General features: G+C 37.4%; 1 protein-coding gene across 2 annotated transcripts in view; it reads left to right on the forward strand.

Moving 5' to 3' along the window:
* The first annotated feature begins 214 nt into the window (after positions 1 to 214).
* The window catches only part of RASGRP1 (RAS guanyl releasing protein 1), a 37,060-nt gene continuing 23,685 nt past the window's right edge, over positions 215 to 13,589 (forward strand). Inside the window, exons 1-2 of one of the 2 annotated variants that reach the window (XM_008639738.2) lie at positions 215 to 602; positions 1,889 to 2,058. In XM_008639738.2, the coding sequence (XP_008637960.1) occupies positions 1,983 to 2,058 (76 nt within the window). In that variant the 5' untranslated portion in view covers positions 215 to 602; positions 1,889 to 1,982. The remainder of the gene's footprint in view (positions 603 to 1,888; positions 2,059 to 13,589) is intronic. The other variant, XM_017742245.1, reaches the window with a different exon arrangement.

Consider the following 13,589-nt stretch of genomic DNA (forward strand, 5'->3'; position numbering starts at 1 on the left):
ACCGCCCTGCCGGGGAAGCGGCACCTGCTCCGGGGTCAGTCCGCGAGAGGACGGTCACTTATTGGTGATGTCCTCCCCACCGCCACAAGCGTAAAGTGGAAATGCAGGGTGGATGCCCCCCCACTGCCCCTCATCCCGCTTTCGTCTGTTTGTCGTGTCGGGTGACTGCTGCGAGAGGACCTGTTCTAAGCAACAGCCAGAGGTGCCACCGGCTGAGCTTTGCCTGTCCAGTGTGGCCATGTCGGCCACAGTATTACTGTAAACTTTTTACGGGTGTGGAAACTTCAGGTTTTCTCCAGCCCGTTGCCAAAGCCTGAAATATCTTCGGCCTTAACTCCTGCTTTGTTACTACTTGTTAGGATCCTCTGTCCTGTGTTGAAGAGTCACTGGAATAAAGCTAGGAGAGGGGCTTAAGCTTGTAAAAAGAAAACACTGAAAGTTAATCAGGCCCTTTTTCTTTTTATATGAGAACAGGAAGTCAGATCACAAAGCTAAGAGGGAAATTGAGAGAAAGGGGGAAGGGAAGAGAACATTTGCGTGTCGGGCACCGTCAGCCTAACTACGGCGGAGCTCAGTGATGGTTACTGCCTCTGAAGGGTCAGGTGTGTATTTTCCTGAATTTGAAACTATGGAGGCCTGGGATCAGTGTTGGGTTGTAAATGACACAATGGTCAGTTTTGAGGCTTTTTCAGGATTCAAATGAGACAGAAAGGTAAGGATAAGGCTGTGCATTCACGGGGATGAGGTAGGGTCCAGATTGTCTTAATAAGGCATGCGTATGTTTAACTTCATGCAGGAGTGCCTGTTCGGGGATGTTTGTGAATTTACTTCTACTCTCTGTATGTAATACGCACACTGGATGAATTTCTGTGCCTTTTCTTCCCGGGGCTGTCAGCTGATTAATAGTCTTGCATAGTGTTCCAAGAAAAGTTGTGTGAAAGCTTAAGATAGCAGCTTAAGGATGCTGGAGTCACTTGTTTAGGAAGACTGTGGAGTGTCTGAAATAAACCCAAAGAATCCCTGAAATTTCGGGAGTCCCTGAAATAAACCCAGGTTTTATTGAAATGGCAGTACTTGTTGTTCTTTTGTGAACTGTATGGTTACACTCTCAAGTCAGATTTTGTAGTGGTTCCTGTTATTTGCAGGCAAATCTGTTTCATCACTTTTCATCAATACAATATTGTTCCTATTTACTATTTCATAGAGATATATGAACACGTATGCAAGCAACATGCATTTAATATTATCCATAAACAAACACACTCTTGAAATATAAGATATTATATGATCAAAACACAAGCCTAAAATTAGATATGTCCTTTATTTTGGTCTCATCTACGGTTGTTATTAAATATGTTTATTTGCTCATCTATACTATTTTAAAACAACTTAATAGGAAAGAGTAATACAGGATAGATGCAAATTAATGTATTTGTTTTGACTGTGAAATACTCCACTATGAGGTTGTGCTGATATTTTGTTTACTTAATAGTGATTTTCCAAATTAAATTAATAAAGCTAGTCTGGTGTTTTCTGATGTGTCTAATAGTTACATTTTCTTCTCCTTTACTTTTGGTGGCCACACAAACAGATGGTGGTAGGTTATTGCATACTCTTTGACAAAGAGACAAGACTTCTGATAATCTTGACAGATCATTCAGGGAGCTCTATAACCATGTGCTCTGCAACTGACATTTAGCAGAAAATTAAAAAAAAGTCACTTACTGAGCAGTCCCTTTGGTGTACATATTAGGTGGGAGGGTTATGTCTTTCAGCACCCTAACTAGAAGGAGTTAATTGTCCTTTAAATCTCTCCTCCTTTCCCATGCAGTGTAAAATTTGCCACTCTATCTTCTTGTATTTATTTCACTATTGTGCTTTCTTTTAGACAACCTGCCCAAGCATGCAGCACTGCCCCTGAATCAGCACTGGAGCTGCAGCAAACCAGCCCCTGCCCCAGCCTCTCAAATCATACTCAGGTCATGATGGTGCCACTGGGGCACCTAGCCAAAGGAGCCACTTTGGAAGACCTTCTGGAAACCTGCATTCAGTCTTTTGGTGAGTGCCTGGAGGTTTTTAGAGTCATATTAATTTGTTTCTGTCCTGGCTATGTTTAAATCCCTTACTAGTGAATTAAAAGGATTTATTGGTGGAGAAGAAAGGCGTTAACTGAGAATTGTCTATGCTACAGGTGATTGTATTTTTGGTTGATGGATGTGTTTATGCATATGTGTGTAATATATGCTAAGAGATTAGTGTAACTACTGCTTTTTCTTGAGGCAAACAGACAAATTTCAATCATCTATACATCTGAGACTAGTTTTGTTGTTCCTTCAAGTACTAATTTTGTAAGTTTTAGAAAGTAATCATTATATTTTTGCATATTGAAATAACATTCTCGTAATGCGTGTAAGCAACATGTTCATATTAAACCTTTTTAAACGAGAAGGGCTGTTTTTAAACTAGGTGAGATAACACTGGATTGCTTTTTGCATTATCAGTATAGAGTTAAAGTTGCTTCTCTATAAAAGAGAAAGAATCCAAACAGAAATCACAACTGTATTTTTTTATTTGAGCCTATCGGTTATCCATTCATCTTTTTACAATAAGAATTGAAATATGGATAAACATAACCATTGCCTAAGCTATGTATCCCTAGTTTTCTTTTCCAACTTTTTCATTAGTAAACGTGTTTATTATTAAAATATGTTATTACCGAAGACTCTTAAAGTGATTCTGAATAATTTGCTTGTAAGTAGCACATCTGTTTGTTAATGCTGAGTCTTTCAGTGCTATGAGCTACTCCCAAAGTATATGTGGCAAAGTCTTAGTTTCAGAAGTAGTCCTTAGAAAATAAATGTACTTGAACACCCACTCAGCTGTAAAATAATTATCTATATAGTTAAATAGTAACACATCGTGCTGATCTACTGGTACAGCGCATAAATACTGTGTAAACAATGACTAATCTTTCACATTTGTTTGAAACGATTTTTTTTAAACTTTAAAGCCTTCTAATCAGAATGTGCAGAGAAATGCATGTCTGTGAAAAGCTGGTGAAACATGTAATCGTCAGTAATGTCTTGTTTCTTTTTTGCTTCTTTTCTTCCTCAATTCATTACTGTGAAGACACTGAACTGCCATAAAGCCCTAATTCCTTAACAAATGTTGATTGATATTTTTATGAATTTCAGTTCAATAGAAGGGGGATAAGATATCTAAAACATAAGACCTTTAGGCAGTTTTAATATTGTGACTACTTGACCAATATTAATGTTTCCACATTTTAATGAAAAAACAGTAATATAAATGTAACATTATAAAAATCTAGTAAAATTATTAAGGTGATTGTTTTTAAGTAGTGTAGGTGAAACCCTGGGTAGGAGATTATTTTTGGCTAACACTCTGTATAGCAATATAGACGTGCTTAGGTGTTCTCAGATTCCTGTGCATCAGTTTATTAAAAGGACTAAGGTAATGAAGAAAAGCAAGTGTACCTGTGCAGTTCAGCTACACATGCACGTGAATCTTTCTTAAGTGTTTCATACTTCAGCTAGAAAACTTACTGCAGTCCGTTAGATAGGGTTTTCTTGACCTTTGACAAGCTGTACATAGGTTGAGCAAGGTTGTAGTGCGTCAGCAAACATCATTGTAACTCACTAAGGACTGCTAAAATCATGTTGTGTGCTGCAGAGCTTTAGACTCTTCATTGGGCAATCCATGATAGTGTCTGTATTTATGCATCTTCTGTGACATTATGGATGTTCTTATGCTATGTTGGAACTTCCCATTGAGGTATTCAAATAAAAATACAGCTTTTAAAACTCTGGATAACCTGCATAATGAAGTTCATTAAAGAAGGCTCTTGTAGCTTTGTATCAACAAAAACAGTGCAAAAATCATTCTCATTATTGTGCCAATAAATGAAGAGGTGAAAAAAACTTTAATTTGGCATTTTGAAGAGGAGTGTGGTTAGGGAGCAAAATGGGGAGAAAAAAGCATAGTTGCAGAATGATTACAAGCAATATGAATGGTTGAGCAAGTTTCTTCCCATGCATAGTGCTGAACTAAATCTTCTACCCTGTATGCTAATAGTTCTGCTTAGACTGAGATTATATCTTCAGTTTTGGATATGCTGACCTATAATATTTTGTATATTATTATATAAAGTCATTACTGTGATTCAAGCAAGTTTTATTTAAAAGTTTAAAGTACAGAATCTCCCCAAGACATTGTACATTTGAAGTTTACTTCCTGGGAAAAGCCCTTGATTCATTTGCTGTCTCATCTTAAGGAGGACAAGAGGCAGTAGATAGAGATGGTGATGTGTCATATTTCAGAATATATACCGCATGAGGTTAACATTATACTGCACTTGCTGCTGTTATGTGTACAAATACAATTTCTCTGTAATGGATGCAGCTGAGTTTATGTTCCTGGACTCAATTATACAGGCTTGGAAAAAGCAAATAGTGTGTAAGAGAGGCTGCTGTCAACAATGGTATGTGAGGAGAAGTTGGCAGTCTTTTGCCGTATAGGCGGAGAATATCACAAGAAGGTCTAGCAAAGAAGGTATTAAGAATTAATACACGCTTACAGCTGTGAAGAACACAAGCATAAATAGCTTGTCTTACAACATGGATTAGGAGAAGAAAGGAGGCAGGGGATATGCTAAATTGAAATTAAGAGTGAGACAACTAAACTTTGCTGCAGTATTGTAAACAGATTCCAAGATATTTCGTAGAAAGACTTTGTCCAGAGAGCCAAGTTAATCTAAAAGCTTAGTCAGTGCAGTTAACTTAAATTCCTACTTTGGGGTGATTAGTGTGTGCTCTTTCACCTCTCAAATTTGGTCTTCTTTAGCTTGGACTGCTGAAGGACAGGCCATGTGCCTTAGCGACAGAAACAGTGAGGGTCATATGAGGTAGTCTGAAGTCATGTAGGTGGTCACTACATCTGAGAGAGTAGCATTATACCAGTGTTTATTCAATAGCATGATGTGGAGATGCTAAAAGTAGAGGTTTCTTCAAGTCCCATGAAAGTTTGAATCAGAGTGACTGAGATGAATCATCCTGCAAATGAGTTGCCAAAAGTAAAGGCAACAAAAAAGCAAGGATGTAAGTGAAGGCAAGAGTATGGGGAAAAAAATAACGTGGTAAGAGTTTCAAGGTAGGAAGTGTCTTAGAAAGGAGTATTGGTCCTCTCTTAGGAGAAGATCTGTAGACACTTGAAACCAGTCTCATCAGTTTTAAGAGAAGAGATCTAGTTATACAGGACAGTGATTCAAAACACGTTCCATGTCTATTGGAAGGCCTCCCAACATTATAAGTAGCTAGAGGATGGTGTTAGTGCTGTGATCTGGATTGACAAGAAAAATTGTAGAGCACAAGTAAATGCATCCCATGTGATTGCCTTAGAAAAGAAGGTGAAAAAAAGAGAAAGAAGGAAGGGAGAAAGAGCAGGAGGTAGGGTAAAATGATTAAAAAAACTAGAAAATACAGTAACTGCAAAAAGATTAGATTCAGTGCAACCTCTACATCAGAGATAATAACTCTGAACAAAACAGTCATAAATAGATAATTAGAAGTAGTTTTTCCATTGGCAACAAGAGGGCTGTAATTTCAGGGAAGCAGAGAAGTAGTTGAGAGATCTTGGCCTGGAATATGACAGCTTCAGGAGGGAGATAATTTATTCTGCAGGAAATCTTCATTAGTTACTGTGTTTCTGGAGTGGAATTTTACATAGGACAGTGACTTTAACCCCCTACATCCATTTTTTTCCATTATGTAGTACATAAAATGCCTGGAAAAAATGTACTTTTCACTGGCAGACAGTTCTCTGAAAGTTGATATGGCTTTGTTTCCTATTTTGTTGCTAGTTTTAAAGTCACTTCTCTATCAGCTTTGTTGTTGAAACCAGCATAATAGGGTCTTGTTTGCTTGCAGGTCAGTAGAATACAGGAAGCATATGCTTAGTAACACAGCCTTACTTTTATGCCTAGTTCTTAGAGTAATCTTTGTGAGACTGCATAAATGCATAGCATATATTTAGTTCAGAAAGTGTTACAGATCAGAGAGGAAAAATGTATTGGCAGTGTTCACTGGGTACCTTAATTTGTTAACTTTATATCTGCTAAATGTTCATCACGTTTATCACCCTAGAGCATCCTCATGCTACTGTGAACTTGAAGTTCTAATTGTGTGTTGTGAAGTCAGTTTCTGATCTAGACAAATTTTTTTTTGGTAACTTCGCAGTATGTTAGTGCATGGCAAGAGGCCCCTGTTTTCTTTCCTTTGACTGTCTGTTTTTATCTTATAAATGTACCTTTTATAATCTAGGGTAAGGTTTAAGGGTGCTTATTTTTTTAAACAAGCTTACCTTTCAAAGATCCACTGAGCTATTTTAACATGCATTCAAGCTTATAAACTGTGTAGGGTCAGGGGGCCTTTTCCTTGCCCATGCAAAATGTTTGTTTAAATTGTTTTTACAAGTGTTCAAAGACTCTTACGCAATCAGTACATGTGTCTTCAACATAGTGTCAATTTGATATCTCCTTGTTTTGTCTGCAGTAAAATCCTGAAATGTTACTTAGAATTACCTAACAAACAATTCCAAGAGTGCACTTGAAAGCCATTATTTATTCAAACACTAAAAAAATCTGAGGATCATTTAAAAGCTGAGAAGTCCCTAAGAGCTCAAAATATTATTGTTATGAAGGTATTTCTGTCCTTAACCTATGAGTGCAAGATCTTACTCTTTGCCTCTTACATTTGAGTGCTGGAAGTGTTTTCCGTAGCATATGGATGACCTATGCCTATCCTACTATTCAGACACTTTAGTTAAAAAGAAATCAAGAAATACAATCTTCAAATGCATGTCACATGCATTGTCCCCGTACAGTGTCCTCGTGTTTGGTTTCTTTAAAGAGATGTAAGTAAAGGGCTTTAGGAAAGCAACCAAAATATTTCTGAGACCATGTAGTGTAATTCCATGTGAAATCTCATCCACAATAAACTGTTCGCAGTGGAGCTAGTTGTTTATACATATATGTCAGTTTTAACCCATGGATGGCTTAAAGGAAGTTGGAAATTATAATTTCAAAAATTAGCAGTGTTCTTAATAGAATTTATGTGAAACTAATGCAATTTGCAACTTCTAATAGTTGCAATAGTCATAGACAGCTAGGTCTAAGAGCAGGTTGTGATGTTAAGTTGTTCTGCAGTGTTTGATCCATGCTAACTAGCCTGTTGTCTCAATGTGTGTAAAGTGAGATGTTTGTAAACAAACCTTAGAAACTCTGGAAGCTACATCCAGACTAATCTGGATGAAAGATGCCATGGAATTGTTTTCATCGAAATCAAAAATCTCACAAAGGTGCTGATGCTGGTGGCCTCTTATGTGTAATCTGCCTAAAATGATCCAAGTTAATCATAGTTCACATTTTCTGGTATAAAAAATAACTACATTATTGAGTTGTCTAGTTATGTGAACAGATAATGTTTTTATATTGCTCATGTCAATACCATGCAAAAACATATTGAGTCTTAGGAATTCTTTGAGAGCCAGCTACATATTGCATCCATCTCACAAACAACAACACAAGCAAGTTAGAGTTCACTCTTTAGGGCTGTAGACATCTTCTCCTCTAAATACAGAAAAAATGAAAACTATCCAGTTTTTCCCATTTCAGTTATCTGGAAAAACCCATTCTACTTGTAACATAAATACATTCTTCCAGTCTAGTTCAAACATACAATTAACTACTAAAACAATCACAGTTCAGTTAATGAGTTTATCCTTTTATCAAATTTACTATATAATGAATTCTAATACAGAATTCTTTTTCAAAGGCAATAAATTCTTTCAAGGCATATGCACACCCACAGAATGCAACTGTGACCATTTGCTTTATTTCCTCTTAGGTTTGCCTGAAAAATCATTTGTTTTTGTCTCATGCTGCACAGACTTGCAGGGTTCCATCCTTTGCTCTTGAAGCCTGGGCTGAATGTTGAGGTCTCCAATTCCCCCCCAGAGTAGTTAAATTTTATTCATGATGCTGTTCTGTATGAAAATGCTCTTGATCATTGTGTGTTAAGTAATCTGAGTGCTATTTGGTCAAATACAGTGCAGAAACCTTACTATTGCTTGGCAACAGAAACTATGTTAATGATCATTTAATGACATTGTGGGAACAGAGGAGTCATTACTGCTCTGTAGAATGTATGACATTGTGGGAACAGAAAAGTAGTTACTGCTCTGGAGAATTCTAAGTGCTGTTTAGCTAACTATTAAAGTTAATTGTGGTTGTACTAAAATGAATATGATTTCTTTTTTAACCTGATGTCTGTGAAAAAAATTTCCCAAAGAAAAGGAACTTTAGATATGTTTATATATATTTTTTAAAGTTCTCTTTAGCTAATTTGACTTCAGTTTTTTCAATATAATTTTCCAAAGCCAAGAAGTAAGTAAAAAAAACAAAATAAAACTTAGACTTTTTTCTTTATAAAGCAGTCTCCTATTTACTTATATTTACCACAGGGATACGACTGAAAATTCTATCTCCAGGCCTCTAAATATAACTTCAGGAAAAATCAGTATAACTTTTATTTAGCAATGCAAAATACTCTAATTGCCCATCACCAGCCAGCTGATACCCAGACAGTTCCCAAGCAACAGCAGCCCTGACAAACTTGCAGCCTGTTTTTAAATGCTAAGCATTACATGATATGACATGAAATATCCCATTGGTCAGTTGGGGTCAGCTGTCTTGGCTGTGTCTCTCCAGGCTCCTCACTGGTGGGGCAGTGTGAGAAGGCATCCCCAGCTGCTGGGTTAGGAGCTAATTTGCCATAGAGAGTAAACACCAGTTCCAGAAATACACCTACAAGTTAAAGCAAAGACTAGAAAGGTAAGTCAGGAATACTAGAATAGGATTAGAGCTGCAGCATGCACCAGTAATGAAAATCAAGGTCAGGAACTGGTACCCAAGCGATGTAAAACTTCTTCAAGCCCTTGAGAGGCAAGCAGCTTGGTGTCTACCAGTGTGTTCCAGTTTGAACCTTTGGATGGGACAGGCTTCATGCTTCCTTGGATGTGATGATCAGCTGCCCCTGGATCAATCACGCAGTTAGAGGGAAGCATGTTGTAAAACACTGTGGTTGTGGGATGTGAAGGGGTTAAGCACACATCTGGGTTCAATGGTCAGATAGTGACACTGCCCTCAGAAGTTTCTGGTTCTCTTCTGGGTGTCTGTTTGGTCCTATCCCTCAGTGCTTATGCTAGAACAGCTGTGTTGCCAAGCATTGCACTTGAATTATTCAAGAGTTGTCTGCAGCTCAAAAAATGCACATGGCTCCAGTATCATGATTTAAAGCTTTGGAAAAAGTTTTGAATGCTCAAATTATGTTTTGTAGGCTTTGGAGAAAAGACTGATTAAAAAGTTTGCATCTAAATTTGCTAAAATCAATGTTTTAAATATGCTGTAGAATGATGTGTGGTGTGCGTCCGTGTGTGCAAACTTTTTATCTTCTTACATGTACCTCATCTGAATATCCAAGGCTAATGGAATGCTTTCCACCCACATTGCATTTGGTTTCTCTTAAAGTACACTTTAGTTCCTGAAAATCATCCCATTTCCCTTTGACAAGAGCTTGTATCTCCTTGTTTTCATTTCAAAGAATTACCCACCTAGAGCTCTTTCTGCAAGATGTAGCTTTCCAAAAGAGGGTAATGGTAATGTAGCTTTCTGAGTGAGGGTAATGGTTTTCCCTGGAGACTTTTCTCCCCTAATGTTCCCTACCCTGACACAGAACAGTCTTAATTCTTTTTGGATGCATATTATGCTCTCTTTTGTCTTGGATATATCTGCATTGTTTATGAGTATTTGGAGGAGCAGGAGTGGGTTCCTCCTCCTCTATTCTGTACGGAGTTTAAAGGGAGTAGACTTGATGAAACACCAAGTTTAGGGGGTTTCTTCTAACATCTGTGTTTACTTGGCTTGTTTAGAGAGCTGTTGGTGCAGGATTAATCACAAAATAGTGCAGTTCTTTCCTCTCAGGAAAATACTGATTTCTTCTAAGCTTAGTTTTGGAGTTTTTCTTCCTAAGATCAATTACTTGTGTAAATAAATTATGTATAACTCAATCGTTGCAAGCATGTATGGACAATAATCCAATTTAAAAAGACACAAACAGACCAAACCAAAACTTTAGTGCAATTTGCTAAGTTTTTTGGTGCTGTCTGCTAAACATCATGTCACTCTTGTTGAGGGGGAGCACCACCATCCTGTACAGAACTAAATGTAAGCTGGAGAGCTCAAGATTCCACCTGCTTTCTGCTGCAGCTAAAACTAAAAAAAGTGTTCTATTACTTAATTACTGTGTCATCTTTTTAAGTTATTATTAATTATTATTAAGTTATATTCTTTCTGAAAGATATTAAGCACTTAAGATAATGATTTGAAATAAAGAAAAATTCGCTAAGGATGAGTACAAAGTTCTACTTAATCAGTTGTAAAAACAGTATGATAAAATCCTTAATATGCAGCATTTCTGCAGGAAAGGATCTCGTTGTGAAGATGGACTTTAAAGCTGGAAATGGTTTAATGATACCATATCACTGCAGAAACTCTTAAGTGCGTGCATAGATGGACGTGTGTGCTTTCCTATTTTCTGTATATGCATTGTATGTGTACATTTACTTACATTAAAATGTATGTGTATATAAAGGTATTATGTAAAGGATATAAAAAATAATATTCTAACTCTGGAGCTAAGATCTCCTCTGTAGTACTGTATTCAGGTTTGCTTCGTAATGGCGTGAGCTACAAAGGGTTCAGAAAACAACATCAAAGTTGACCAGAGAGCTAGAAAACCTGGCCTCTGAGGAATAAAAAAATCATAGATTTGGTGTTTCTTAGCTGAGAAAGTAGATGAGGAAAGCAGCCCTTAAACAGAGAAAATATACTGATAAGGGAAATTTTTTTTGTGTCTGCTGGAATCTGGGCTTTAGCAGCCCAGGTTGCCTGAAATATTTGATTGGACAGAAAGGAGCACTCTTAAATGATGAGGAAGCTCAAGAGTTGCAGTAAGTCACCTACAAAAGCTGTGAAGTCCTCATCACTGTAGAATTTTAAAACCAAATTAAACTGGTTCTGAAGCATGATTTTGAGAAAGCTGATCCTGCACTGGAGCAGCAAAATAGAATATATTAGCTCCTAGCCCTGATTTCTGCCATCAACTGAGCTTTCAGCTGTCATTAAAAAATTAGTTTAAGTTAAATCTGCTTGCTGACCCTCCATAATGGTGTCATAACTGATAAGGAGAATGATGGCTTCTTACAAATCTGATTCTGACCAAATGTATTCAATTTAATGAAGAGAGTTAAATGACTAGCTCTGTTAGAGGATATCAAATACCAGAGCAAAAGTAATAAGCCTGGAGTAAGAAGGCTACTATGGGTTGCGTAAGTTTTAAGCTAAAGAGGAACAGTGTTTCCTGTCCGTAAAGGGAATTTCCGGAGAGTATCTACAAAATACTCATGAAATATTTTATTTAGTTTTGGTTGCTTCCAGCCATTTTTAAGTTATCTTGCAGTACTGCACCTTGCGTGTGGGGCAGATGCATTGACTTATGGCTGTTTCAGTTCAGTCACTAGACCCTACCATGTGCTCCCACATGTATCTGCATATTTCATACATGTCTGTGTGTTTCATCAAGGTCTTTGAGACCTTGAGATCTTAAGAACGTAAGTTCCCTCAATTTTCAGGTCACACGTTGATTTAATAATCTTTGCAGACATTTATAGCACCATCCCCGCACCATCTTCTTTAAACTACCAGAAAAAAAAAATTGCAGAAGTCTTGAAGAATTCTATGTAGCACATCAGAATAGCAAACCACGACTTTCAGCTTTGCACTGAACTTCTGGCAATTGCTTGATGCTTTCCTGCACTAGATTGTTTTTGGTGCCACTTTTTGATAACCACTGGAAGTCTTAAGGGAGTTTACAAGAAGTTGTTCGTGTTCTTAGTAGCTTAGTTACTGATCATGTGATGTCAGTGCTCTGTGATTCACTTCTGATTCATTTCAAATTGTACTCTAGGTGATACAGTTGGAACCTGCTTATGAAATACATACAGTGCTTATGAAATAAAGGCCTTTTAGACCTAGAAAAGCTAACTTCTCTTTCCTGCAAAATTCAGTTTGGTTAAGACATCCTTGGCATTATTAATTGCCTTATCAATTGCATTCGTGAGTGGGAGGGAAGGTCTCAGTACAGCGATCTTGTCTACTGAACATATTCTTTTTGTTAAGTATATTTACCACAGACTCTTGGCCACCGGGACCTGGTGAAAAGCAGATAGTTTGCTCTTAAGGCCCTACTTACTGACTTTTGAGTAATTTGTTACTCTAAAGCATTCAAGGAACAAGCAATATTTAAGCTGTTTCTAAATCATGGATTACGAGAAGTCACTCACTGGATCATGCAGTAGAGTGGCTGATGGGCCTAGATTAGAATGTTCTTACCCTTGTGTGTTCTGAGTCTCACATAAGAAATGGGACTTTTGTAATTGTAGTCTTTAGTGGCTTTGTGCTGCTATGTAGATCATAAAATACTTATCATTAACTGTCACTGTGCTTTCACTCACGGAATTAAATGCTGGAAAAGTTTATTCAACTTCTGCTTTCTTGTTTGTTTCAGAGTACATTTATTAAAAATCTCAGTACAATAAGGGAATTTACAGGAGAAAAGCATTCAACCAGTTGGTTGTTTGTATTTTGCTGCAGCGAGACAAAGCTAAGGCTTACACAGTAATTTGCAGTTTTCTTTAATGTAAATTGACTTAACTGAAACACACCCATCCCACTTTGGTTAGTGTTCACTCAGTGGTTTTGCTCAGTAGGCTGTGTGGTTAGAAGCAGGTATACAAACGGAAACGAAAAGGAGTCTCAGAATTTTGAAACAAACTGCTGGGGGTTCAAGAGAATGCTGCAGAGGCATTCAGAGGCACGCTTGCAGCACAGTCAGGAAAGCCCTCTGCCTGGCTCCACCATTTGCACAAAGATGCTTTACCATAAAATTGTGTGCTGCTCCAGTTCCATGCAGTCTTGCTGTTCAGTGCTCAGCTGTACTGGGAACCTTTAGATTTCTTTTTGCAGAGTGTTTGTTTTGTTTTTTAAGCCATCATTAATACAATGTTTTCTTTGTGAAGGTGAACCTTTTAGTTAGATGAGAGAACAGATAGCCCAAAACCTAGTATTGCTTTAATGTGTGCAAAATAATTGCATGTCATTGTAATAAAGGGTATCTCAGTTGCAAGATAATTTGGTCTGGATGTGGTGAAGCATAAATACACTTTTATTATGAAGGAAAATACCATAAATGTGTTGACCTAATCACTAATAGTAGGCAGAACATACTGTTTTTCTCTGCACCTTTGTGACATGAAAAAGGTAAAATGGAAGATAGACCTTCTAGACGACAAAAAGTCAGTTGGGAACCTGGGGCCAACCTCGGTACATGTGTTATGTCATAGCAGAGGATTTTGGAATACACACAAAGAAAATGCTCAGAGAGAAAGAGAGTTAT

Source organism: Corvus brachyrhynchos, unplaced genomic scaffold (genome assembly GCF_000691975.1).
Source record: "Corvus brachyrhynchos isolate BGI_N302 unplaced genomic scaffold, ASM69197v1 scaffold115, whole genome shotgun sequence".
Classification (NCBI taxonomy): domain Eukaryota; kingdom Metazoa; phylum Chordata; class Aves; order Passeriformes; family Corvidae; genus Corvus; species Corvus brachyrhynchos.